This window comes from Hypanus sabinus, chromosome 13 (assembly GCF_030144855.1).
Source record: "Hypanus sabinus isolate sHypSab1 chromosome 13, sHypSab1.hap1, whole genome shotgun sequence".
In the NCBI taxonomy this organism is placed as follows: Eukaryota; Metazoa; Chordata; class Chondrichthyes; order Myliobatiformes; family Dasyatidae; genus Hypanus; species Hypanus sabinus.
In genome coordinates, this window is record NC_082718.1 from 210,173 (window position 1) to 236,955 (window position 26,783).

Genomic DNA, 26,783 nt, shown 5'->3' on the forward strand with positions numbered 1-26,783 from the left:
AAGACTGTTATTGATATATTGCTTAGCTTTGTCAATCAGTTATTTGCTAATTTAATTCTTCAATGTATATAATGACATATTGACTTAATGTATCTTCTTTTTGTTGATCTTGATCATTAATAAAAAGGATATAAAAATGAAAAAAATGAGAGTGTTTCAGGAGACAACAGAATTTCATCCCAAGGAAGGAGTAGTGCTTTAAGGGGAGGATGAGGTAACTATGGCTGATTAAGAAAGTCAGTGACAGCATAAAAGGAAAAGAACAAGCATACAATACAGCAAGGATTTGTGGGAACCCCAAAGATTGGGAAAAACTTTAAAAGCCAACAGAGTACAACTAAAAAAAAAATGGAGGAGAAGATGAAATACAATGGCAATGTAGTCCATAATCTGATTCCAAAACATGTTTTAAGATATATTAAGGTTAAGAGAGAGACAAGAGTGGACATTGGACCTTGGAAAAGTAGTAAAGAGAAGGGGAATAGTGGAGGCTACGGAAAGGAAGGAGGAGGGAGAGATTCCTGTCTCAGGATGTGGGCGAGTGTATGAAAGGCCAAGGACTGGTGGCAACTTATCCTGGGGTGGAGGCCTTTCTGTGTGTCGGAGGATGAGGAAGGGGCTTGTTTTGTTACTGTTGTCTCATTCAGTGCTGCTGAATATTGTAATCTTGCTATGTTGTTGCCTGAATGTGTTAACACAGACAACCATTTCACTGTGTTTTGATGTACATGTAGTAAATAAATCTAAATCTGTATCATGATATCCACAGTGAGTTGGATGGCATTGACATGAACAAAAATCCCACAAAGGCCTCACACCGACCCTTTCCTCACCATTCCCTAGCCACAGTCTGCTGTTCCCCACACAGGCCTCACACTATTCCCTCCCTCACTGTACCACACCTACAGTTTTGCCTGTTCCCCAACCCACAGTGTGATCTCACCCACACGGACAGTGGTGCAGAGCAGGAGGGGACCCTCATCAAGGGGATTCCCATCCCTTCATTTTGAAGGGTTTCTGGCAGTCTGGAGGCTGGGAAATTATCAGAGGAAGTTGGGGAAAAGTGAGAAGGGATTTCTGGTTACATCCAGCCATCGTTTTCCAAAAGGGAAAAGGTGGGAGCCAGGAATCGGGTGGCAACCTCACAGAGGGCTCTCGTCTGTATCTCCATACTAACCAGCTTTACCTTTACCCACATTTTTTGATTGCTCCACCTCTCCTTCCCATCATTCCCCCCCACTTCTCTCTTTCACTCCTTCTCACTCACTGTTCCATTCTCTCTCCCTGTCTTCTCAACCCCCACCACCAAGAGCCCCCAACAGTCTCAGAATAAGTCCCATGTGGTATTAGAGTGTGTTGGAAGTCCTTGGCAGGTACAGGCTGGGGATTTGGACAGACCAGGGAGTGCTGGGATCAGACTTTGCCAATGTATTTTATTCTGGGCTGTAGCTGGTAAAAGAGGGCCAGATGGAAGTGTTAAGCTCACCATTTTTGACCTGCCCCGGGCCAACATTACCAGCACTGGGGTCCATTTAGGGAGGGGAGTGAGAGGAGATTAAACAGGACTTCAGGATGATGTGTTACCTCCTGTAATGAAAAATTATTTTAAATTTCATTATGTGTTCTTTCCTTATTCCGCTCTGGGTATTTGTATATGCATCCATGAACAAAGGAGACACTTCACGTGTATTCAACCATAAGAAAACATTTTATTAGAACCGGCACAAATGCAATACAGAAAGCAAAACAAATGTCTAGAGCAGTACCAGTACAGAAATCAAAATAATACTACCTTTCACTAAACAAGCCAAACTCTGCAATGTCAGGGGGGGGGGGGGGGGTCTCAGGTCCGACAATCTCACACAGCCTGTTTTCTCTCTAACTCTGATTCAACATATTCTGACTCTCTCTAAGTACTGTCTCACAACCCCCTCTCCCCAATGCACAAAGAATGTGTCCCTTTTTATACTGTTTATATTTCTTTCAAAGCATAACATGATTTTCACTGCAGTACTTTTTCAAACTCTCCATGGTACCAGCTGTACCTTATCACTTACAACCTTCTGACCAGTCACAATAATTTAGGAAAATGGGCATAATAGATCTGTGAGGAAGAAAATATCATTCAGTATTTCATTTCAGGGAGGTGCACTCGTGCACATCTCCAGCTCTTTCCAAACTGACATCATTTTGTCTTTGAATTTCCATTTTATTCTGACATCTACTTTGGAGGAATCACAATTAACTCCTTTCTTACACTCCAATCCTTGATTCCTCATTGGTACATTAAAAGATATTAAAACCAGTTGATAATTTTCTTTCTTCTGCCTCTCTCCTTTCTTGAAAAGTGGATGAAATTTGTAATTTTCCAGCCTTCTGGAACCATTAGGATTAGGGTCCTAGTGATTCTAGAAAGATTGTCAATGTCAATGTCCAATGAAAATCTCCAGCCAATGTCAGTCAAAGTCCTTGAAGACAGTGACATAAAACTGCACAGGGCTAGAGAATAGCTTAGACAAATAACACAGACCCAGGTTTACAGTCCTTCAGTCTCCTTAAGCATGGTTTAGACAAAGAGGGTTGGTAGTTGTGGTGGTGGGAACAAGGAAAGAGAAAATCAAAGAAAGAGGCCATCAGTCCTACACTCTCTTTGACCTCTTACCATCAGGCTGAAGGTATTGCAGTATAAGAAGGACTGTTATGCTGGGTTACAGCTTCTTCCTCAGACAGTGATACTTCAAAACACCCATGTACGTCTACAGAATACTTTATCTATTAAAATAATTCTGTTAATATTATTGGGTTAATATTATTGTATATGCTGTACATTAAATATGTACTCTGTTTTGCACCTTAGTCCCGGAGGAATATTCTTTTGTTTAGCTGTATACATGTGTGCAGTAGAATGACAATAAACTTGAACTTGGAACAAGAGGAATATGGTGAGGGTTTGGAAGCTGCAGTGTAAATATTTATGGGAGATGGAGATCACCAAGGCAGGTGAGGGGTTTATTTTCAGCAAAGCTCAAGGAAAGATCTCAGTGGGGAATACAACAGAATGAAGCTAGCAAATGCATTGGGGGGACGAGGGGATGTTCAGCTCAGCTCTGGCTTGACTGGTGTGAATGTGGATAGAGATAAGAAAAGGAGACCGGAGGTGAGAAAGATCAATAATCTTCCCCTCATGTGGTGTTCAAAAGGCTGCAAACATCCATCTCATTTGGATGCTCTCTGAACCAGTACACAGTGCACTGGTGACGTGTTCGAGGCTCACCTTCTCAGAGTGGGGGCTGAAACATTTCAGTGCAGCACCCTGTACATCAACTCTGGTTCTACACAGTGCTGGGGGTGAGGGAATTACTCTTGGATAGTTCTTAAAGTCTGGCACAGGCACAAAGGGTTGACTTGATTCCCCCTTCACTACCTGTTTCTGTGGTTTGAAAAGCAAATCCTAGAAAGGCCCAGTTTGGGGAGGTACACGTTCACACCAGAGGGATGTGTTCCAACTGATCCACTCCTGGCACTTTCTGGACCAAGTTTGCATCAGAGCTCTCCAGGATATTAACAGAATCAGAACTCCCCTACAGGCGAACAGTGACATACAATTAACCCCAGAGACTTTGTCTGATATCTGTGGGTCCAGATAGGTGATGGATGCAGTTTAATCCATTGAGTCTGCTGGACTTTAGATACTACAGTTTAGGTGTATTTATTTGACACAATTCAGATTCAGATTCGTTTATCACACATACATTAAAACATACAATGAAATGTATTGCTTGTCTTAACAACCACCACAACCTAAGGATGTTCTGGGAGCAGCCCACAGTCTCTCTCAACTTAAACTTAAACTAGAATAAAATCATTACAACCTTATCCCCTTGATCATTCTGTACAAGTGTCCAACTTGTTGATCTCAATGATCATCTCGCCAGAAGACTAGTCATTGCGTATAGCAAATAAGATCACCACCTCACTGACAATCTACACTAGTACAGCTCAAAGATGCATTTTTAGCACACTCCTCTACTTAGACCATAAGACATAGGAGCAGAATTAGGTCATTTGGTCCATTGAGTCTGTAATGTCATTCAATCATGGCTGATACTTTTTATCACTTCTCAGCCCCACTCCTGGCCTTCACCCTGTAACCTTTGATGCCGTGTCCAATCAAGAAACTGTTATGTTCTGCCTTAAGTACATCCAATGACCTGGCCTTCACAGCTACCTGTGGTAATAAATTCCACAAATTCACCACCCTCTGGCTGAAGAAATTTCTCTGCATCCGTTTTAAATTGACACCCCTCTATCCTGAGGCTGTGCCCTTTTGTCTTAGACTCCCTCACCATGGGAAACCTCCTTTCCACATCTGCTCTGTCTAGGCCTTTCAACATTCAAAATATTTCAGCGAGATCCCACCTCATCCTTTTAAATGTCAGTGAGTACAGACTTCTTGAAATTAATGATAACATTCTTTCTAGTTATGGTAACTTGACACTCTTCATGCCTCCTGACACTTGGAACTTCCACCATACTGCTAGTGTCTTCCAGTGTGAAGACTGATGCAAACATACTTATTCAGTCCGTCTGCTATTTCATTGTCCCCCAATACTACCTCTCCAGCATCATTTTCCAGCAGTCCGATATCCCCTCTTGCCTCTCTTTTACACTTCATGTATCTGAAGAAACTTCCGGTATCATCTTTGGTCTCCACCTTTACCTTAATGACTTTTTAAATTGTCTTCTGCTGGTTTTTAGAAGTGTCCCAATCCTCTACTTCCCATTAATTTTTACTTTATTACATGTCCTCTCTTTAGCTTTTATGTTGGCTCTAACTTCTCTTGTTAGCCACTGTTGTCATCTTTCCTTTAGAGCACTTCATCTTTGGGATATATATATATCCTGTGCCTTCCGAGTTGCTTTCAGGTGTCCAGCCATTGCTGCTCTTCAGTCATTCCTGCCAGTGTCCTTTTCTGATCAATTCTAGCCAACACCTCTCTATTGGCCCTGTAATTCCTTTTACTCCACTGTAATACCAATACATTGGACTTTGGTTTCACCTCAGATTTCAGGGTGAATTCATATTATGATCACGTCACTAAGGGCTCTTTTACCTTAAGCTCTCTAATCGATTCTGGTTCATTGCACAACATGCAGTCCAAAGTAGCTGATCCTCCAACGGGCTCAACCTTGAGCTGCTCTAAAAAGCCATTTTGTAGGCACTCTAGATATTCCCTCTCCTGTAATCCGGCACAAATCTGATTTTCCCAATCTAACTGCTTATTGAAGTCCCCCATGATTATTGTAACATTAAATTTAAATCTTACATCCATCCCACGTGAGGGAATAAAAATCATTGTGTTAATGACTCCGTCACAATGGATAGACATGTGAATTTATAAGTCTAGTAGCTTGCAGAAAGCAGCTGAAACTGTTTATAGTTGGGGTGACTGGTGTCCCCGAATTGCCCTTTTGGCATGCATTTATTGTCAAGTTTTATTGTTCTAAGTCTTATCAATTCTTTTAGGTTTCCCCCAAAATAATATTCTACTACCTCTGCCTACCCCCAATTAAAAATTTTGTGCATAGCTTCCATTTGCCCTTGTTGATAGTATTCTAATTGCCTTCCCGATTCAATGGAACCTTTCCCAGTAGGGGAGGTCCTCCCTATTGTATTAGGTGCACGTTATTCATAATTCCAATAAAAAAAATTAAATCCCTTCAGTAGACTATTTGTGGATGATGTTTAGTGACTTATAATGGTACTAGAAAGTTTTCAAACCCTTTAGAATTCTCTATTTCTGCATAAGTATGACCTAAAATGTGTTCAAATCTTCACACGCCCTAAAACCAGATAAAGAGAACCCAATTAAATAAATAATACAAAAACATTATACTTGTTAAGTTATTGAGAAAAATGATCCAATATTACATGCATTTGTTGGAATAAGTATGTAAACCTTTGGTTCTCTAACTCGTATGAACCCCTTGTACAGCAACAACTTCAACCAAACCATTTCTGGTCACTGTTGATCAGTCCCGCACATCAGTTTGGAGGGATGTTAGACCATTCCTCCTTGCAAAACTGCTTCAACTCTGGGATGTTGGTGGGGTTCCTTGCACGAACTGCTTGCTTCAGGTCCTTCCACAACATTTCTATGGGATTAAGGTCAGGACTTTGACTCAGCCATTCCAAAACATGACATTTCTTCTGCTTTAACCATTCTTTGGTCGACTAACTAATGTCGTCTTGCTGAATGACCCACTTCCTCGAGCTTTTGTTCTTGGACAGATACCTTGACATTTTCCTGTAGAATTTGCCGGTACAATTCAGAATTTATAATTCCATCAATGAGGGCAAGCCATCCTGGTCCCCAGGCAGCAAAGCAGGCCCAAACCATGACACTTGCCACCACATTTCACAGATGGAATCGGGTTCTTATGCTGGATGCAGTGTTTGCTTTTCACCAAACATAACTCTTCCCATTTAATCCAAAAAGTTCTATTTTGGACTCATCTGTTCACAATATTCTTCCAATAGCCTTCTGGCTTTTCCACATAGTCTTTAGCAAACTTTAAATGGTCAGCAATGTTTTTGGGGAGTAGTGGTATTCTCCTTGCAATCTTACCATGCACACCATTGTTGTTCAGTGTTTGCCTGATAGTAGACACATCAACACTGACATTAGCCAATGCAAGAGAGGCCTGTAGCTCCTTAGATATTAACCTGGTATTATACACCTTGCTCTTGGAGTGGTTTTTATTGTTCGACCACTCCAGAGAGAGTAACAACAGTATTTAATTTCCTTCATTTCTATGTCATCTGCCTGACTGTGGGTTGGTGGACCCCAAAATCTTTAGAAATGTTGTTTTATCTTTTTCCTGCCCAGTGAGAATCAATAACTTTTTTCCTGAGGTCCTCAGAAAGCTCCTTTGATCAAGGCATGGCACACTTCCGAAACCTGTATGGTGAAGATCAGACTTTGATAGTAAAGACACAGATTTATGTTTTTTTAAATAGGACAAGGCCTCCCATATTCACACCTGACTGTCATCCCATTGATTGAAACACCTTTTATTTCCCCTTTAAATGAACTGATAATCCAGCTGTTCATATACTTTTTTCCAACAAACATGGATAATATTGGATATTTTTTCTCAATAAATAAATGAACAAGTTAAATGTTTTTTGTGTTATTTATTTAATTGGGTTCTGTTCATAAAGTTCTAGGGCTTACTTGAAGATCTGATCACATTTGAGGTCATATTTATTCAGAAATAGAGAAAATTCTAAAGGGTTCACAAAACTTTCTAGATCCACTGTATCCATGTAAATAGATGCAGTAACAACCTGAAAATCAAGCCAAAGAGAACTGATTGCATTGTTTATGTGGTAGATAATTTATTCTCTCAAATTATATTTAGACAATTTCAACAGGCCTGAAGCTGTCAATCCTCTCAACTGCAGAACTAGGCAGATTGGCTTGTAGCTAGTCGAACATATGCAAGATATAATAGAAGTGAACATAGTAGATGTAACATTGAAGATAAAAAATAATATACGTGAAACTGGAGTTCAAGAAAAAGTGTGATAAACTTATTTTTTACTGTGTTCATAGTTTCTGAAGGGATAGAAAATGTCATTCAAGTTAAGCCATAAACATTGTGTACAATTGTTGATCTTGAAAGATCAGCAAAACATTCATTGTATTTACCCCAATGGTGGGAATACCCTTTCAGATATGTTATCTCAATCGATCCAACTGATTGATTCTGTTAGAGAGAGAAATAATTTGAGGGTCTGATGGGGTAGATGAAGAAAGATGAAGTTAGAATTGCAAATAGGATAATAAAAATATACCCAACAGGAATATTTCTTTACTCAAGCTGGCTAAATTTGCCGATGATACAAAGATAGGTGGAGAAGCAGGTAGTGCTGAGGAAACAGAGAGCCTCAGATAGTTAGGGGAATGGGCAAAGAAGTGGCAAATGAAATACAATGTTGGAAAGTGTATGGTCATGCAGTTCAATGGAAGAAATAAATGGGCAGACTATTATTTAGATGGGGAGAGAATTCAAAATGCAGAGATGGAAAAGGTCTTGGGAGTCCTTGTGCAAGATACCCTAAAGGTTAACCTCCAGATTGAGTTGGTTGTGAAGAAGGCAAATGCAATGTTTGCATTCATTTCTAGAGGTATAGAATATAAGACCAGAGATGTAATGTTGAAACTCTGTAAGGTACTCGTGAGACCACGCTTGGAGCATTGTGTGCAGTTTTGGTCTCCTTATTTTAGAAAGGATATACTGACAGTGGAGAGGTTTCAGAGAAGATTCACAAGAATGATTCTAGGAATGAAAGGGTTACAGTATGAGGAATGTTTGGCAGCTCTTGAGCTGTATTCCCTGGAGTTCAGGAGAATGAGGGAGGATCTCATAGAAACATTCCGAATGCTAAAAGGCCTGAACAGATTAGATATGGCAAAGTTATTTCCCATGGTAGGGGAGTCTAGGACAAGACAGCATGACGTCAGGATTGAAGGACGTCCATTTAGAACTGAGATGCAGAGAAATTATTTTAGTCAGAGGGTGCTAAATCTGTGGAATTTGTTGCCACGAGTGGCTGTGGAGACCAAATCATTGGGTGTATTTATGGCAGAGATAGATAGGTTCTTGATTAGCCAGGGTATGGGGTGAAGGCAAGGGAGTGGGAATGACTGGAAGAATTGGATCAGCCCATGATTGAATAGTGGAGCAGACCCGTTGGGCCAACTGGCCCATTTCTGCTCCTATATCTTATGGCGTAACAGGTGGAACTCAGCCCTACAAATAACTGCAACAAGAAGATAAATATACTTGCACAAAGTACATGTTGCTGCAGGATACACTGAAGTTAGGAGATAGCAATGTGAAACTCAAGCATCTGCTGGGATGAGTGGCCTGTGTTCCACCATACATGAAGAACAGAAAATCTAAAATTGAAAAACAAATGCACATTCAATTTCCATATTTAAAATATAACAGCCATAGAATTACTATTTCCAGAATTTGATACAATCCTGCCAAATCCATGAAATTGACTTGGGACAAATTTTGTTCAGATGGCAATGCCATGCTATCAAAATGGAATTCCAGCTCAAAGATAAAGGACTTAGACAGGATTCCTCCAAAGCCTCAATTTCAGGATGTATATTGTATACATTTCTCTGACATTAAATGTACCTATTGAACATTGAGAATGCAGAATTTAGTACCACGTAGTACACAGCAATATTTTATTTACGAAGTGAACTCATGAATCAAGATCCAGATAAAATGAACAGACGACACATTATAAAAAGAGCATGAACAACTTGGAAAAAGAGTGGACACTTTTGTTTTTGATTCTAAGTTAAATAAAATAATCTGCCATAGCACCAAAACTCCGAGGAACAGAGCAGGCCAGGCAGCACCTACAGAAGAGAGAGAACAGTTGACGTTTTGGGTTTGAAACGTTGACTGTTTACTCTTTACTATAAATACAGCCTGTGCTACTGATTTCCTCCAGTGTTTTGAGTGTGTTGCTTTGAATATTCAGCATCTGTAGATTTTCCCCTCCCCCCCCCCCAAACAAACTGCACAAGTAAGAAGACTCCAGCAAATGGAAAAAAAGGCGATGGACATTTTCCAAGAGCGAATTGGTTTGGATTTTTCGGTGATGGTTCTCATTACCTGTTGCAACTGTACTGACTTAGCTGTCAATAAAATACATCTTGAACAAAGTATGCCCTGTCTCCAAAAGCTTGACAGCACCACTGATGCTTCTCCGTCTCTCAATTTGGTAATGGGGAGGGCGGGGGAGAAGGAAGGTGGTAGCAGTTAGATTTAAAATTTAGCTCACCTACCTTACCTCAGGATTGAGAAAAGATCCGAAAGGGGATACAGAAAAGATTCGAAGGAACAGTTTGAGAATGAGGAGTACAAAAGACTGCAGGAATCTGGAGCAACAATCTGTAGAAGGGAGTCAGTGGACTGAGCAGCTATTTTGGAAGGAAAGGAATTGCTGACATTTCAAGTTGAAATCCTGCAACAAGTCTTGGATTCATCTTAGTTCACTCTCCCCTCCTGATTAAGAGGAGATTTAGTTGCAGCATTAGAGGCTTACAATTACTTACAGGCCAATAAGCTGAGGGAAGTCGGTAAACACTTTACAAGGAGGAAACACACACATTGAATAGGATCTGGAATGATTGTGGACACATATTGAATGCCTTTCATATAGAATGTACAAACCTGATTATCAAAAGTGAAATATTACAAGCATTACTCAACATTCTGCCAGTCTTAAGCTACTTGGGAAAATTAATTTCCTGCAACAATCACTTGTTTATTTTAGTTAATGCACTAGGATTAATTTCTCCAAAGAAACTACTTTCCAATGGTATAAATATACTAGCAGGGCTTAGCAAAGTATAGCTGGGATGTATCCTACATGTTATCCAGCCAGGAGCTACACTTAGTGGATGAGCCAACCACTGACAGAATAAGCTAAGAGTCACTATTACCTGCAGCAAATGAGAAACATGAACCCAGTGGGAAGCCTGACTGAGCAGCTGTGATAATCACCAATTGGGTCACTGATGCTGAAATATGCCCCCAAGATGGGAGTTAATGCAAGCTTTATTTAGTGACTGGTCTTGGTGTCTGAACCCTGTTCAGTAGAAACGGGATTTAAAAAGAAACAGAAGCAAGTCATGCAAAGTGGAAAGTGAAATTAGAAATGCAATTCATTTGACTGCAACATTTATTTTCCACTTGAGATCACTGAGGAATTTTATGGTTTACATTTTCCCTCAAGTTTTCTGTTCAATTTCTGCAGTGGAATCTGGACAGATAACCCTTACTCAACCTCAGCTTAACATGTTTGATCTGAGGTTAAATTCATCTAGTTTGCATTGCTCAGAACCACATTGCTTTATTTTCTTCAAATGGTGTATAAGTGTATTCAAAACAATACTTATTAAAACATTACTTTTGAGTAGGGTGTGCTTTTCAATCAAGGACAAAGGTAGCAGAAGCACAGGAACACCTCCCATGGATTCTCCTCCAAGTCAGGCTGATGTGGGGTCATTTCTTCATCATCACAGGGTAACACCCTACCCAACAATGTGAAAATATTTTTACAGCAAGAATACATACATTTCAAGGCAATTATTTTCAACTTCTTAAAGGCATTTAGTGTTTATTTAGTGTTGTGAACAAGTGCTGGCCTTTCCAGACACTTCATAAATTAACAAACAAAAATAAACCACAAGAAACAAACACGAGGAAATCTGCAGATGCTGGAAATACAAACAACACACACAAAATGCTGGTGGAACACAGTAGGCCAGGCAGCATCTATAAGGAGAAGCACTGTCGATGTTTCGGGTCGAGACCCTACATCAGGACACAAGAAGTCCTTATTTGTCTCACTCATGCTACCCAACAAAAACCATTACTTTAAACCAAATCTCAGCTTTTCAAGGATAAACTTTGAAGATCTGTACACTACTGGGTTAGGAGACTGCTGGGGCACAGGAAGGACAAAGATATACAGTATGGGAACACACTGAATAAACATTGGTGCAGACTCTTACAGGAACACCTGCAGCCCAGGGCTTCACACAGCTGCTGCTGGAAGCTACTTTTGTTCCCCCCCCCAAGAAGTCAATGCTCATCATTCCTAGCAAAGTATTGCAATTTGACTTGTACATTAGCATGTGTCTGTGTGCTCTCAAAGTGCAGTCCACTGATCAGGTATGAAATTGTCCTGGACAAATTTGAAATGAAAGCAATTTTTTTTTAATAAAAGGAAAGTGTAGCAGAGGTGTGTTGAATTCTGAGCAAGACAACAGTGCTATTGCTCAAAAGCAAATCAAGCGAATATTCTTTTCTGTTCATAGTAGGCTTCCATTCTGCACAGGGCATAATCCTGAAACAAAGAAATTGCATGTCAATACTTCTGAGCGTATGACTCTGAATTACCCACAATTTTAAAATGTGAATAAGAATGGAAAAAGCACCACAGCCAGCAAGAATGAAAGCTGGGGTTGAAAGGGAGAGGGAGAGCATAAGGTGGAAAGGGAGAGCAAACACTGAGAATGAGAAAGCACAAGGGCTGCAGTCAACGAAACTGGTCTCTCATGTCTTGCTCCACCATTCAATAAAACCATGGCTTCATACTTTGGCCTCCACATCATTCTTTTAACTCCCTTCTCATACCTATAGACACCCCTTTGCTGACTATATTTAACATGATAATGGCAATGTATTGGTCTCTAATGCTTTCCAGGGCTAAGAATTCCAAAGTTTCATGACTTTTCACAAGCAGGTATTCTGCCTTCTGTCTGAAATGAATGAACACTAAACTAATTATCAAACGTGCCCCTCATTTCACCCCTCAACATCCACGCTGTCAATCTCTGACATAATCTTAAATCTTTCCATAAGATCACACCTCTCACTTTGCTGCAGATGAATGAGTATAGGCCCAACTTGTTCAACATTTCAGATATCATCTCCCAGAATGAATCTTGTGAATCTTCTCTGTAGTCCTGCAGTACAAACAAATTCTTCTTCAAACATGGAGCTCACATCTGAATACATACTCCACATGTACTCTCACCTGCTCCTTGCAAAAGAGCAAAACATCTCCATCTACACTCCATACCCATTACAATAAAGGCTAACATCCCATCAGTGTTCTCAATTAGCTGATATAAACATCTACTCATTCACTCCGCTCCCTGATCCTGTGTCACACAACATTCAGTTGCCTCCCTGTAGTGTCAGTGATACTTCACATGTTCATTTTTCTTTCTGAAATTAAGAACCTCACGTTTTCCCATATCAGACGTCATTTGCCACCTCCTTGTCCACCCGCCATATCCCTATGGCTGTGTGCTCCCCAAGACTTGCTAACACCCACCTGTGTATCATCAGCAAATCTGCTTAAGTCCCTCACACCCAGTCTGAATTGCAATTATTAATAGTTGAGTGCCAGCACTAATTCTTTAGGCTTTGATGGGCTAGATGGCCTAATTTTACTCTTATGGTCTTGTGGCTTTGCCCTGTTTATTGACTACTATTCTAAAACTAATCCAGTTATCTCAACTTACTTTTCTGTTAGCTACTTTCCATTCCATGTCAACACAATTCTTCCAGCCCTGTTGCCCTCTTAACATAAAGGTGGGAGAAGAAAGTAATTGAGGTGGCTGTATAATCAGGAGTGGCAGAAATATACCCACACAACTCACCATGTACCCAAACTCAATTGTGGAAATCTTTGCTTGTATAATAGCCCAAAGTGCCCACAGATAGTGAGAGGCTAGGGCATACCTTTTGAAAAGAAAGGTATATTGCATTAGTTGAGCCTTCCAAAACCAATCTGTTATCATTTCAAGACAACCACCTCCCACAATGTGCACAGGTCTCAGTTACACAGCAGAGCAGCTTAGATTAAGAGTAACAATCCCCCAGGCACATTGCCCTTCAGTCTCCTTCACAGCAGTTTGGTTGGTGGGGAAGAAGTTACTTGTGGCTATATTAGAGAAAGTTAAAGAGGAGTGTACTGAGGGATTGGAAGATGCAATATAACCATTAAAGGAAAATGGAGATTACTGAGGCAGGTGAGGAGTTTATTCTCTGAAAGGCTCAGGAAAAGGTCTCAGTGGGGTCAAGGTGAAGATACAACAGAATGTAGCTGCCAAGTATTAGGGTTCAGCCAAGCTCTGGCCTGCATGGTATGAAGGTGGACAGAGACAGGAGAAGAGGTCAGGAGGTGAGTAAGATAAACAAAACCTTCCAGGTGTTCAGAAGGCTGCCATCACATTTCTTCCAAGTGCTCTTTTGCTCAAGTATGAAGTGCAGTGAGATCAGTTTATTCCTAAACGACATTATTTTATGGTTTGAAATTGTCAGAAAAGACACTGTATTGTTCGATGCACATTTTAAAACTGATGTACCTCTTTAGCACACTTGAGCGACATGCAGTTGCATTTTTGATAACATGCCAGTGCACACTGAGGCTTCAATAGCTCCCCTGTGGGTATAAAGTGAGGTATACTTGTCCCAACAAGCAGAATCTTATATCTTTGGATTCTGAGTGGATAGTGGATTAAACAGCATTTACTGAGTCTATCAATCTTCAGATTCAAGAAGTTAACTGTGCAGAATAAGAATCACTTAACTGCTTGCCTCACCAACTTAATCCCTTATTTACTCCACAAAAGTGCCCAACCTGTTGATTTCGATGATCATCTCTTCTTCAATTTTTGTTTGGTCCTCATGCACTGAGTCCCCTTTATTGCCAGAGTATTCAGAAAGATAATGGCGGATAAAATGAAGCTGAGGAGATATAGGAGAGTTCAATGTTATTTAAGGGGAATGCATAATCACATTTGCTCTTCAAGCTGACTGTGAATACCTTTAAGACAGACAGCAGACCTCCTGATGGCAAAACGCTCCTAAACAACTTCTGCAGGCGTTTCTTCACAGAGACATTTTATTACTAAAACATGGTCATGAGTCAGTGTCAGATATTCTGGTATCTGAGAGAAAGGTGCACTTATACTATACAAAAATGCTGTGGGAACTCAGCAGGTCAAGCGGCATCTATGGAGAGGAGTCAACATTACAGGCCGAGACCTTCATCAGGACTGAAAAGAAAGGGGGAAAGAAGCCAAAATAAAGTGGGGAGGGGAAGTAGTACAAACTGGAAGGTGATATGCTAAACCAGGTGGGGGTGGGTGGGAACTAAGAGAAGTTGGGAGATGATAGTTGGAAAATGTAAAGGGCTGAAGAAGGAATTTGATTTCCACCACTCGTGTGGATTCCCTGATATCCTTACCTGCTGCTGTCGGTTGGGATATTTCTCTTTATTAGCTTTGAAGAATGGCCATTGATCGTAAGTGTAATCATACATCCATTCACAGAAGTGATTCCCAATATCAAAGCCTCTGAAAACACAAAGTTAGTACACCAGCAACAATCAAGCAGCCTCTTCCCAATAGCAATCCAGATACCCATCACATCTCCTTCCCAATGCATTCCTCTCCCAAAGATAGCCATTGTAGTTAGTGATCAAATCCAGCTGAACTGTGTACTAAAATATAAATAGTCCCCCATCCCAAGAACAAGTAGATCTTTTTATTTGCAAACATGGCTTGGTTCTAGGTAATACTGCCAAACTCAGGATGTGGTGGTGGTTCCCAAGCTGTTACTTCATCTGGGGGTGGGATATGGTAATAATTGTTTATATCAAAAGTGCAGCAGCTCAAGTTGGAGCTCCAAACTTCACCTCAACCTCTCCAACAAGAAGTTGCTATTGGAACATGCATTATAATTGACAAAAACAATACTGGTTTAGTGACTTGATAACAGTACAATGTTGAAGTTGTCATTACCTGTAGTTATAGCTGCTGTACTCAAAATCAATTAACATCAATTTCTCTGTGGATGCAGCATCTTTGTCTGCCAAATAGAGAATGTTACCTTGAAAGAGAAACAAAAATAAGAAAACTAATTCAATAGAAGAACTGTCTCAGTACTAATTTAGAACAAATTCAAAGCAAATTCATTATCAAAGTACAATGTCACTATACACAACCATGAGATTCATTTTCTTATGGACATTCACAGTAAATACATGAAATATAATAGCATCAATGAAAGACTGCATCCAACAGGATGGACACACAACCAATGTGCAAAAATCAACTATGCAAAATACTAAAAGACAAAAAAAAAAATCTGTGAGGGCATAGCTAGAGCAGTGAGAACAACTCTGGGGCAGTGTTGTGTTCTTTCTGTAAGATGTGGGAATTCTGGGAGACCTCCAATCTCTCAGATAACCACATCTGCAACAGGTGCACCAAGCCACAGCTCAATGACGTTCAGCTCATACAGGAGACTGAGGAAGTGATTAACAGGAGCTGTCGGGAGGAGGTCACCCCCAAGTTGCAGGAGGCAGGTAACTGGGTGACTGTCAGACGGAAAAGAGCGCTGGCCAGCCAGTACAGAGTATCCCTGTGGCTATTCCCCTCAATAATAAGTATACCGTTTAGATACTGTTGGGGGGGGGGGGGGGTGGAGAACGACCTACTGGGTGGAGCTGCAGCAACTGGGTCTCTGGCACCAAGTCTGGCGCTGTGGCTCAGAAGAGATGTGAACAGGATTTCAGTAGTGATAGGATATTCCACAGTTCAAGAAATAGAGACGAGATTCTATGGACGCAATAAAGACACCTGGATGGTACTTTGCCTCCCAAGTGCCAAGATGCTTTGGATCAGGTCCGTGGTATTCTAAAGTGGGAGAGTGAGCAGCCAAAAGTCTTGGTGCATATTGGCACCAGAGACATAGGTAGGAAAGCACAGCAGGCTTTGAAGAGAGAATTTAGGGAACTAGGTAGAAAGCCAGAAAGCAGGACATCCTGGGTAGTAATCTCTGGATTGCTGCCTGTGCCATATGCCAGTGAGGGCAAAAATAGGAACATTTGGCAGGTAAATGTGTTGAGATTTGTTAGGAGGCAGAGGTTCAGATTTCTGGATCATTATGATCTCTTCTAGGGAACTTGCAACCTGTACAAAAGGAGTGGGTTACACCTGATTCTGAGGGGAATCAATATCCTTGCTGGCAGGTTTGCTAGAGCTGCACAGGAGGGTGGGAACCATTGTAATAGGGCAGCTGGTTTACAAACAGAGGCAGTGTCCAGTGTGACTGCAAGCAAGGACAGGCTGATGATAGGGCAAAATCAGTCAGCAGGATGAGTTGCAATGCAAAAAGGGGGAAAAATGAAAAGGGTGATGAATACAGGATTGAAGATGTTATATTTGAATGTATAGAGAATAAGGTAGATGAACTTATAGCACAGTTAGAGATTGGCAGGTATAATGCTGTGGAGATCATCCAGTCGTGGCTGAGGGACGACTATAGCTGGGAGCTTAACATTGTATCAAAGGGACAGGGAGTTAGTCAGAAGGGCTGGGGTGGCTCTGTTGGTTAAGAAATGAAATCAAATCCTTAGAAAAAGGTGACAGAATTACAAGGTGTAGAATTGTTGTGAGTGGAGCTAAGAAACTACAAAGGTAAAAGACCCTGATGGGAGTTATATACAGGACTCTAAACAGTAACAAAGGTGTGGACTACAAATTATAACAGGAAATAGAAAAGGCATATCAAAAGGGCAATGTTACGATAAATATGGGGGATTTCAGTATGCAGGTAGATTGGGAAAATCAGGTTGGTGCTGGATCCCAAGGAGAATTTGTACAGTACCTACAAAATGGCTTTTTAGAGCAACTTGGGTTTGAATCTAATAGGGGATCAGCTATTCTGCATTGGGTGTGGTGCACAGAATCTGGATTGGTCAGAGAGTTTAAGGTAAAGGAACCCTTAAAGGCCAGTGACCATAACATGACAGGATACACCCTGCAATTTGAGAGTGAGAAGCTAAGTCAGATGTATCAGTATTATAGTAGATAATGGGAATTACAGAGGCATGAGAGAAGGGCTGGCTGAAATTGATTGGAAAGGAACACTAGCAAGATGATGCCAGACCAGCAATGGCTAGACTTTCTGGGAGCAATTCAGAAGGCTCAGTATATATACACATCCAAAGAGGAAGTAGTATTTCTAAAGGCAGGATGACACAACCGTGGCTAACAAGAGAAGACAAAGCCAAAGAGAGGGTATCTAATAGAGCAACAATTAGTGGGAAGTTTGAGGTTAGAGAAGCTTTTAAAAAACAACAGAAGGTCATAAAGGAGGAAAAGATGGAACATGAAGGTAAGCTACTCAATAACATTGAAGAGGATACCAAAAGTTTCTTCAGATATAGAAAGAGTAAACGAGGCGAGGTAAGTTATCAGACCACTGGAAAATGATGCTGGATAGGTGACTATAGGGGACAAGGAAATGGCAAATGGACCAAGTAAGTACTTTGCATCAGTCTTCACTGTGGAAGACACTAGCAGCATGTTGGAAGATTGAGAGTTTCAGGGGGCAGAAATGAGTGAAGTTGCCATTAATAGGGAGAAGGTGCTTAGGAAGCCGAAAGGTCTGAAGGTAAATAGGCCACCTAGACCAGAATATGTGTAGGGGGGAGAGGGGGGAGGGGGGGGGAGGGGGGGAGGGGGGGAGAGGGGGGGAGAGGGGGGGGGAGGGGGGGAGAGGGGGGGAGAGGGGGGGAGAGGGGGGGAGAGGGGGGGAGAGGGGGGGAGAGGGGGGAGAGGGGGGGAGAGGGGGGGAGAGGGGGGGAGAGGGGGAGAGGGGGAGAGGGGGAGAGGGGGGAGAGGGGGGAGAGGGATGACGAGATTGTGGAGGCATTAGTAATGATCTTGCAAGAATCAGTGGATAGGAAGATGTTGGAGTCAATAGTTAAGGATGTAGCTTCGGGGTACTTGGAAGCACCTGGCCAAAGTCAGCATGGTTTCCTTAAGGGAAAATCTTGCATGACAAATCTGCTGGAATTCTGTGAAGAAATAATAAGCAGGAAAGACAAAGAAGAACCAGTGGATATTGTGTTCTGGATTTTCAGTAAGCCTATGACAAGGTGCTGCATTTGAAGCTGCTCCAAAAGTTAAGGCCATATAGTATTCCAAAAAGATACTAGGGTGAATGGGGCATTGGGTCATTACCAGGAGGCAAAGAGTGGGAATAGAAGGAGCCTATTCCAGTTGGGTGCCTAGTGGGGTCTGTGTTGGTACAGTTTCTTTTTACATTATATGTCAATGATTTGGATAATGGAATTAATGGCTTTATGGCCAAACTTGTGAATGATATGAAGATAGGTAGAGGGGCAGGTAGTATTGAGGAAGCAGGGAGGCTGCAGAAGGACCTAGAAATTAGGAGAATGGGCAAAGAAGTGGCAGATGGAATACAGTGTTGGGAAATGTATGGTCATGCGCTTTGGTAGAAGAAATAAAAGATTATTTTCTAAAAGGAGAGAAAATTCAAAAATCCAAGGTGCAAAAGGACTTGAGTTCTTTATGCAGAATTCCTTAAAGGTTAACTGCAGGTTGAGTCTGAAGTGAGGAAGACAAATAGACAATAGGTGCAGAAGTAGACCATTCGGCCCCTCGAGTCTGCACCGCCATTCTGAGATCATGACTGATCATTCACTATCAATACCCAGTCCCTGCCTTGTCCCCATATCCCTTGATTCCCCTATCCATCAGATATCTATCTAGCTCCTTCTTGAAAGCATCCAGAGAATTGGCCTCCACCGTCTTCCGAGGCAGTGCATTCCACACCTCCACAACTCTCTGGGAGAAGAAGTTCTTCCTCAACTCTGTTTTAAATAACTGACCTCTTATTCTCAATCCATGCCCTCTGGTACTGGACTCTCCCAACATCTGGAACATATTTCCTGCCTCAATCCTATCAAATCCTTTAATTATCTTAAACGTTTCAATCAGATCCCCTCTCAATCTCCTCAATTCCAGTGTGTACAAGCCCAATCTCTCCAATCTCTCTGCGTAAGACAGCCCTGCCATCCCAGGAATCAACCTAGTGAATCTACGCTGCACTTCCTCAATTGCCAGAATGTCCTTCCTCAAACCTGGAGACCAAAACTGTACACAATATTCCAGGTGTGGTCTCACCAGGTCCTTGTACAAATGCAAAAGGACATCCTTGCTCTTGTATTCAATTCCCCTTGTAATAAAGGCCAACATTCCATTTGCCCTCTTCACTGCCTGTTGCACTTGCTCATTCACCTTCATTGACTGATGAACTAGGACTCCTAGGTCTCTTTGCATTTCTCCCTTACCTAACTCTACACCGTTCAGACAATACTCTGCCCTCTTGTTCCTGCTTCCAAAGTGGATAACTTAACATTTATTCACATTGAATGACATCTGCCAAGTATCTGCCCACTCACCCAGCCTATCCAAGTCTCCCTGTTTTCTCCTAACGTCCTCTTCGCATGTCACACTGCCACCCAGTTTAGTATCGTCAGCAAACTTGCTGATATAGTTTTCAATGCCCTCATCTAAATCATTGACATAAATCGTAAAAAGCTGTGGTCCCAATACAGAGCCCTGTGGTACCCCACTAGTCACCTCCAGCCAGTCCGAGAAACACCCATTCACTGCTACCCTTTGCTTTCTATCTGCCAACCAGTTTTCTATCCATGTTGAAACCCTGCCCCCAATGCCATGAGCTCTGATTTTACTCACCAATCTCCTATGTGGCACCTTATCGAATGCCTTCTGAAAATCTAGGTACACAACATCCATTGGCTTACCCTCGTCTAACATCCCTGTTACACTCTCAAAAAACTCCAACAGATTAGTCAAGCATAATTTGCCCTTGGTAAATCCATGCTGGCTCGGCCTAATTCTATTACTGCCATCAAGATGTGCCACTATTTCGTCCTTAATAATGGACTCAAGCATCTTCCCCATGACTGACGTTAGACTAACAGGGCGATAGTTCTCTGTTTTCTCCTTCCCTCCCTTCTTGAAAAGTGGGATAACATTAGCCACTCTCCAATCCTCAGGAACTGATCCTGAATCTAAGGAACATTGGAAAATTGGAAAATGATTACCAATGCATCCACTATTTCCTGAGCAACCTCTTTTAGAATCCTCGGACGCAGACCATCTGGACCTGGGGATTTATTAGCCTTCAGTCTTACCAGTCTACTCATCACAGTTTCTTTCCTAATGTCAATCTGTCTCAATTCCTCTGATATCTTATGACCCTGGCCCATCCAAACATCTGGGAGATTGCTTGTGTCCTCCCTGGTGAAGACAGATCTAAAGTATGCATTAAAATACATCGTTAGCATTCATTTTGAGAGGACTAGAATATAAAAGCAAGAATGTAATGTTGAGGCTTTATAAGGCCTCACTTGGAGTACAGTGAGCAGTTTTAGGCCCCTTATCTATGAAATGATGCACAAACATTGAGGTTCAGAGAAGGTTCATGAGAATGAAAGGGTTACAACGAGGACTGATTGATGCATCTGGGCCTGTACTGACTGGAAGTCAGAAGGATGAAGGTGGAGAACCTCATTGAAACCTACTGAATGTTGAAAAGCATCAACAGAGTGGATGTGGAGAGAATGTTTCTTATGGTGGGATAGTCTAAGACCAGAGGACACAGCTTCAGAATAGAGGGGCAACTTAGAACAGAGATGAGGAGGAATATCTTTAGCCAGAGACTAGTATCTGTGGAATTCGCTGCCACAGGTGGCCATGGAGGCCCTGTAATTGGGTCTCTTTAAGGCAGAGGTTGATTGGCTCTTGATTTCTCAGGGGATGAAGGGATGTGGGGAGAAGGTAGGTGATTGGGGCTGAGAGGGAAATTGATCAGCAATGATGAAATGTCACAGCAGACGTGATGGGCCAAATGGCTTAATTCTGCTCCTATATCTTATGGTCTAAATAAACAAACAATAAATATCAAGAACATAAATGAAGAGTCTCCGAAAGAGTCTACAGGTTGTGGGAACAGTTCAGTGATGTGGTGAGTGAAGTGGAGTAAAGTTATCCCTTCTGGTTCAAGAGCCTGATGGTTGAGGGGCAATAGCTGTTCCTGAGCCTGGTGGTGTGAGTCTGGAGGCTCTTGTATCTTCTTCCTGATGGCAACAGTGAGAAGGGAGCATAGCTTGGATGGCAGGGGACAGCTCTTGAGTACATGGATTCAATGCTGGGGAGGGCTTTACCCTTGATGGACTAGACCGTACCCACTACCATTTGTAGACATTTCCCTTCAAGGTCATTAGTGTTTCCATACCAGTGAAGCAAACAGTCAATATACTGCATATCTATAGAAGTTCTTATCAAGGTTTTAGACGACATGCCAAATCTTCATAAACTTCTAAGACAGTAGTTTTAGTATGGCCGTAGGCCTGAAAACGCCCGATTTCGTCTGATCTTGGAAGCTAAGCAGGCTCAGGCCTGGTTAGTACTTGGATGGGAGACCTCCTGGGAATACCAGGTGCTGTAGGCTTAAACTTTTTCACCCAGAGAGTGGTGGATATGTGGAATGCTCTGCCCCACAAGGCAGTGGAGGCCAAGTCTCTGGATGCATTCTAGAGAGAGTTAGATAGAGCTCTTATAGATAGCGGGGTCAAGGGATATGGGGAGAATGCAGGAACAGGGTACTGATTGTGTATGATCAGCCATGATCACAGTGAATGGCGGTGCTGGGTCAAGGGCCGAATGGCCTACTCCTGCACCTACTGTCTATTGTCTATAGTAGATACACTGTCATGTTTTCTTCATAATGGCACTTACGTGCTGGACCCAGGACAAATTTTCTGAAATGAATATAGAGTGAAGAACCAATGAAGTGGCACCTGCTGTTGACCTGATATGACAATAGGCAATTTGGAGCAGGTACAAGTCAGTTCCCAGGCAGGAGTTGATATGTTTTATCATCAAACTTTCAAAACATTTCATCACAGTGAATTTAAGTGTTACTGGATGAATCATTGTGGCAGGTCATTCAGTTCTTCTCAGGCACCAGTATAGTTGAAACTTGCTTGAAGCAGGTGGGTACCTCAGATTGCTGAAGTGAGAGGTTAAAGATATTGGTGAACACTGTAGCCAGTTGATCAGGATAGTCTGGGCCAGTTGCTTTCTGTATGTTCACTCTCGTAAAGGATGCTCTCATGTCATCCTGGATTGAGGATTTTCTGATTTTCATCACCAATTTAGTATTGGAAAGCATTAACTCAGCGAGTCTGTTATAGAAACACTTTGCAATAGTTAACCCAAAACAAACTAGTCCCAGCTTCAATTTGAGTCACTTGTTTCCTTTCAAATACTGAAGTCCAGAATCTCTTCCACATGTATTCCTACTAAGGCAGTCACTTCAAATGATGGTTAGTACCTTCAGTGTGAGGTGGGTGCAAAGACAAGTTCAAGTAGATTTCATCCCCTGTCTGCCATTTCTCTTACCGACCGCAGGCTCCAACTAGTGGCACTGCCTTTCAGGACTATCAGAAGCAACGGACTGTTTCACTAGTAATTGTAACTGAAGTGCAGATAGCAAAAACAAAAAAAAATCAAAATAATTGATGAGATGGGGAGAAAGCAGGAAATTATGAAGTCTAACTGTTTTACTTTGAAGGTTACAAATAGAAAGCTCTGACTGCACCTGTTATAGCCAACTATATAATTCTCCACTTACGTGGGTCTTAAAACAGGATCCAAAGCCATTTTTAGTTTTTCTTTTCATTTTGACAGTACTCAAGACATACCATCTTCTCCCAATGTTGAGAGAACAGTTTAATTATTATTGAAGTTTATTCAATTTGTTGACTATGCAAACTCACACCCTCCATTCTATTCAGCCCATCTTGCTGGTATCAAGCCACTGGCCCAAAATTGATTGTTACTTTTTGTTGTTACTTCAATCCATCACAGGTCTGCTTTGCATTCTGCCAATTTAAAGTTAATTATAAAAGTGTACTTATTCTACAACACATTCTTACCTTCCTGCACATCATTGTGGCAAAAAACCACAGGTGACCAAGTGGCTTCAAGAAGTGCCCTATAAGAAAATGAATCAAATTAGTAAATTCCATTGATTACAAAAAGTAGTGAAGAAAAAAAGATGAGGAATTATTTTAGAAACAATAATTTCCTTTTCTCCCCAAAATACAAACTTTAGATCATGCCAACGACCAAGGTCTCCTGTATATTAAGCAGCAATGATTAAATAATAGTTAAATTCTTACTTTAAACTTGTCAACTCTCCTGGTAGGTTGAAAGTCTTCAGTTTATTAAACTTTTTGACATGTGCCTCTCTGATGAACGTCAGCCCCATTATCTGCTTGAGATACCTTTACAATAGAGGAAAGATTTGGTTATATTAGAAGTACTTCAGATCAAATCACGAGACTGCTCACTCAGTTCCAACTAAGACCTGGAACCATTGTTCAGAAACCAGAAAAATTAGCCAATTGATCCATCAACCTGATCTGCCATTCTAACTGCTCCTGGCTGATCTATTATAATGTCTTGTACCCATTCTCTGTTGAGTTTTGGGTCCAGAAGCCACATTACCTCAATCTTCTTTAATGGAGGATTCCATAGATTCTTTGTCAGTCTTAAGTATATGGAGACTGAACGCTGCCGCTACTCCCACCTCAATTCCCACTAACCAGAGGAAATATTCTCCCTGTATCCAATCAAGCATGCAAGTATTTGGTGCATTTCAAAGAGATCTCAATTCACTCATCTAGAGTGGCCTGATCAACCTGATCTTTTCTCACTCAATGGATCAGATATCCCAGAGATTAGTCTAGTTAATCTTGTTTGAACCCCTTCTATGGTCTCTTAAGGGGACAAAACTTCATCCAATGCTCCTGATGTCATCCAAGTTTCACGCTGTATAATTTCAGCAAGGCTTTCTTGATCCAGTACTCGCATTTTGTAAAGACGAACAACATACTTTCATATCTGGCTATGTGGTTAAGTTAAGGGTGTACCATGACACTCAGATTCCATCAACATTTCACAAACCAACAAGGTTTGGATGGTGGATGATAATGGCCTGCAAAAGACCAGCACCCACCCATACTTAGCAGCCACAAGACAAGGCAGAGCTAGGAGAAGATGACAGTTCAGGGAGTATATTTAACAGCAGTATCCTGGACCTAACTACAGACAGGGTGCAGCAGCTAATGTAATCTTTTAAAGCACCGGTGGACAGGGTTCAATTCCTGTTCTGCTTTCTGCTTTTGGTAGATGGAGTGGAGGTGCTTGATGAAGTGGTTCCCCAATTTATAACGGGTCTCACCTATGTAGAGGATGTCACTTCAAGAGCACCAGACACAATAAATGATTCCAAAGGATGTGCAGGTGAAGTCATCCCTCACCTGGAAGGACTGTTTGAAACTGAAGTATATGATTGCTTTGCAATTACTGTTGCACTGGCCAGTTCAACAGCCTACCCTTGATATCCATTCCACACAACTTGGTACATATTCTTGTTAACCATACCTGTCCATAGTCTCAAACAGCCACTTTGGTTCCTTGTTGAAGGGCATGACCATTCCATGGAATCGTGACATTTTAACAGCAATCTCTGCTGAAATATCTGGAAATCCCAATTCTTCAGTCAACAGTCGACGGCTCTGTTCAGACAGATTTGGAGGATGCCAAATTAAACTGTTTCAACTCCAATGCATTTAGTCCATCATTAATGTTAGTTACACACTCTTGCCTAGTAAAGTGCCCCCTCAGATACAAGAACAAACACAGAAAAATGGGATAGTGGATAGAAGTTGCAGGAAAGTTGGGATTCACATGCTACCAACTTGCTACCAGTCAACACAGGGAATGGGTTAGGACTTATGCAGTGCTATCACACGTAGAAATACTTAGGTCTTTCCATGCTAGGGTCAGAATCAGCTATTCACTCTTGGTCTATATTCAAACACTCCTAGATGCTACAGAATGCAGTGTTATCCAGCACATATAATTAAAGAATATCAGTCAAATGAAATTGTGATCTACATCTCAGCAATTTGAAAAGAGCAGCCTATGTTCTGGTAGACCCCTTGATATATGCTTCAAACATTAATTCTACATGTATCCAGAACTTAAAGCTAGCTTTGATCTGACATCACTTATTCATTCTAAAGAAGAAGAGCTCCTCTAGTTGGGGTTCATACTACCACAAGGATAACTGCTCCTAGTTCAGACTGAAAAAAATATATCTATTATCATCAATGAAGGATGAGGAGGGGGTTTTAGATTGAATACTTAATGAGGAAAGTTGTAATACAAACAGAAATAATTCTTTCCACTGTCAGGGAGACTGCAAACCCTTCCAACCAAGGGGTAGTATTATCAATACCAGACAGTAGCCAGGGAACATAGATTAGTATGCCAACAAGAGATCCTGCCCTCAGAAAGTGGTGGAAGCTAGATTGGAGAAGAGAGTGTTGAAACTTCAGGGGACAAGGATGATTTATACAAAATAAAGATTTGGTCTACATAAAGATTCTGGAAAAACCTCATCAATGAAGTAAAAAAAAAGTTTAATTGGGTCCCATACCATTCATAAGGCAACAGTGATTTATAACACATTGGGAAAAAATTGAATGTGGGTAAAGACCTTTGGAAAGGATAAAATTTGATATTCAGTCACTTGTATCAGCATTTTACATGGGCATCATGACAAATTGCTCCAACAGCTTGTGGAGATCTTACATTTGGTGTGCATGTACTGAAAAGATTTAGTTTCCTATCAACTACAAGGCACCAAGGTTAGCAAGTGAAAAAAAAAAACACTGTTCTAGCCATAGTGAAGAATGGCCTGGTCTGTCTACACTGACAAGATCTGAAAATAATTGTGTAAAGAGAATAGTAAGTAAGTTGACATGCTTCAAAGAGAAAGAACAAGTTAATTCCATTTTCGATCAGTTACCATGCCAATACTTCAAAACCAACTCCAACTGCCAATCTGGAGACAGCCTTGGTTGCCAGGCCCAACAAAATAAACCACTTGCAACCAGTTCAGCAAGGCCTCTGAGGTGTAGGATTTTCCCCACAGAGGATGAATGATCGTGCATGGATGATACAGTTTGAGAAATGTTCCTGTAACAAATTTAATAATAAAAATGTGACACTGGAAGGTAAAAACTTCATACTGGAATGTATTGCTCCAAACGTCCCTGTGGAAACACTCCATATAATCTTGGTCCCAGGGCACGTTCTGCCAAAACTGCAAACATCACGCTCTCCAATACCAGAGAATCCACACCCTGTGAGGGACAACAAAAGTGCTTACAGTCAACACAG

General features: G+C 41.4%; 2 protein-coding genes and 1 pseudogene across 6 annotated transcripts in view; 2 read left to right on the forward strand and 1 right to left on the reverse strand.

Annotated features, from left to right (window-relative positions):
- Positions 1-26,783, forward strand: part of LOC132403565 (uncharacterized) — a 91,089-nt gene that overhangs the window by 26,200 nt on the left and 38,106 nt on the right. The gene's annotated exons all lie outside the window — the stretch shown is intronic.
- The window catches only part of chkb (choline kinase beta), a 43,920-nt gene continuing 18,826 nt past the window's right edge, over positions 1,690-26,783 (reverse strand). For 2 of the 3 annotated variants that reach the window (XM_059986953.1, XM_059986952.1), the window contains 9 exons: positions 26,633-26,746; positions 24,978-25,111; positions 23,711-23,815; positions 23,465-23,523; positions 15,423-15,537; positions 14,867-14,975; positions 14,258-14,364; positions 13,275-13,356; positions 1,690-11,950 (listed from right to left, as the gene is read on the reverse strand). In XM_059986953.1, the coding sequence (XP_059842936.1) occupies positions 11,894-11,950; positions 13,275-13,356; positions 14,258-14,364; positions 14,867-14,975; positions 15,423-15,537; positions 23,465-23,523; positions 23,711-23,815; positions 24,978-25,111; positions 26,633-26,746 (882 nt within the window). In that variant the 3' untranslated portion in view covers positions 1,690-11,893. The remainder of the gene's footprint in view (positions 11,951-13,274; positions 13,357-14,257; positions 14,365-14,866; positions 14,976-15,422; positions 15,538-23,464; positions 23,524-23,710; positions 23,816-24,977; positions 25,112-26,632; positions 26,747-26,783) is intronic. The other variant, XM_059986954.1, reaches the window with a different exon arrangement.
- Positions 21,859-21,975, forward strand: LOC132404318 (5S ribosomal RNA; annotated as a pseudogene).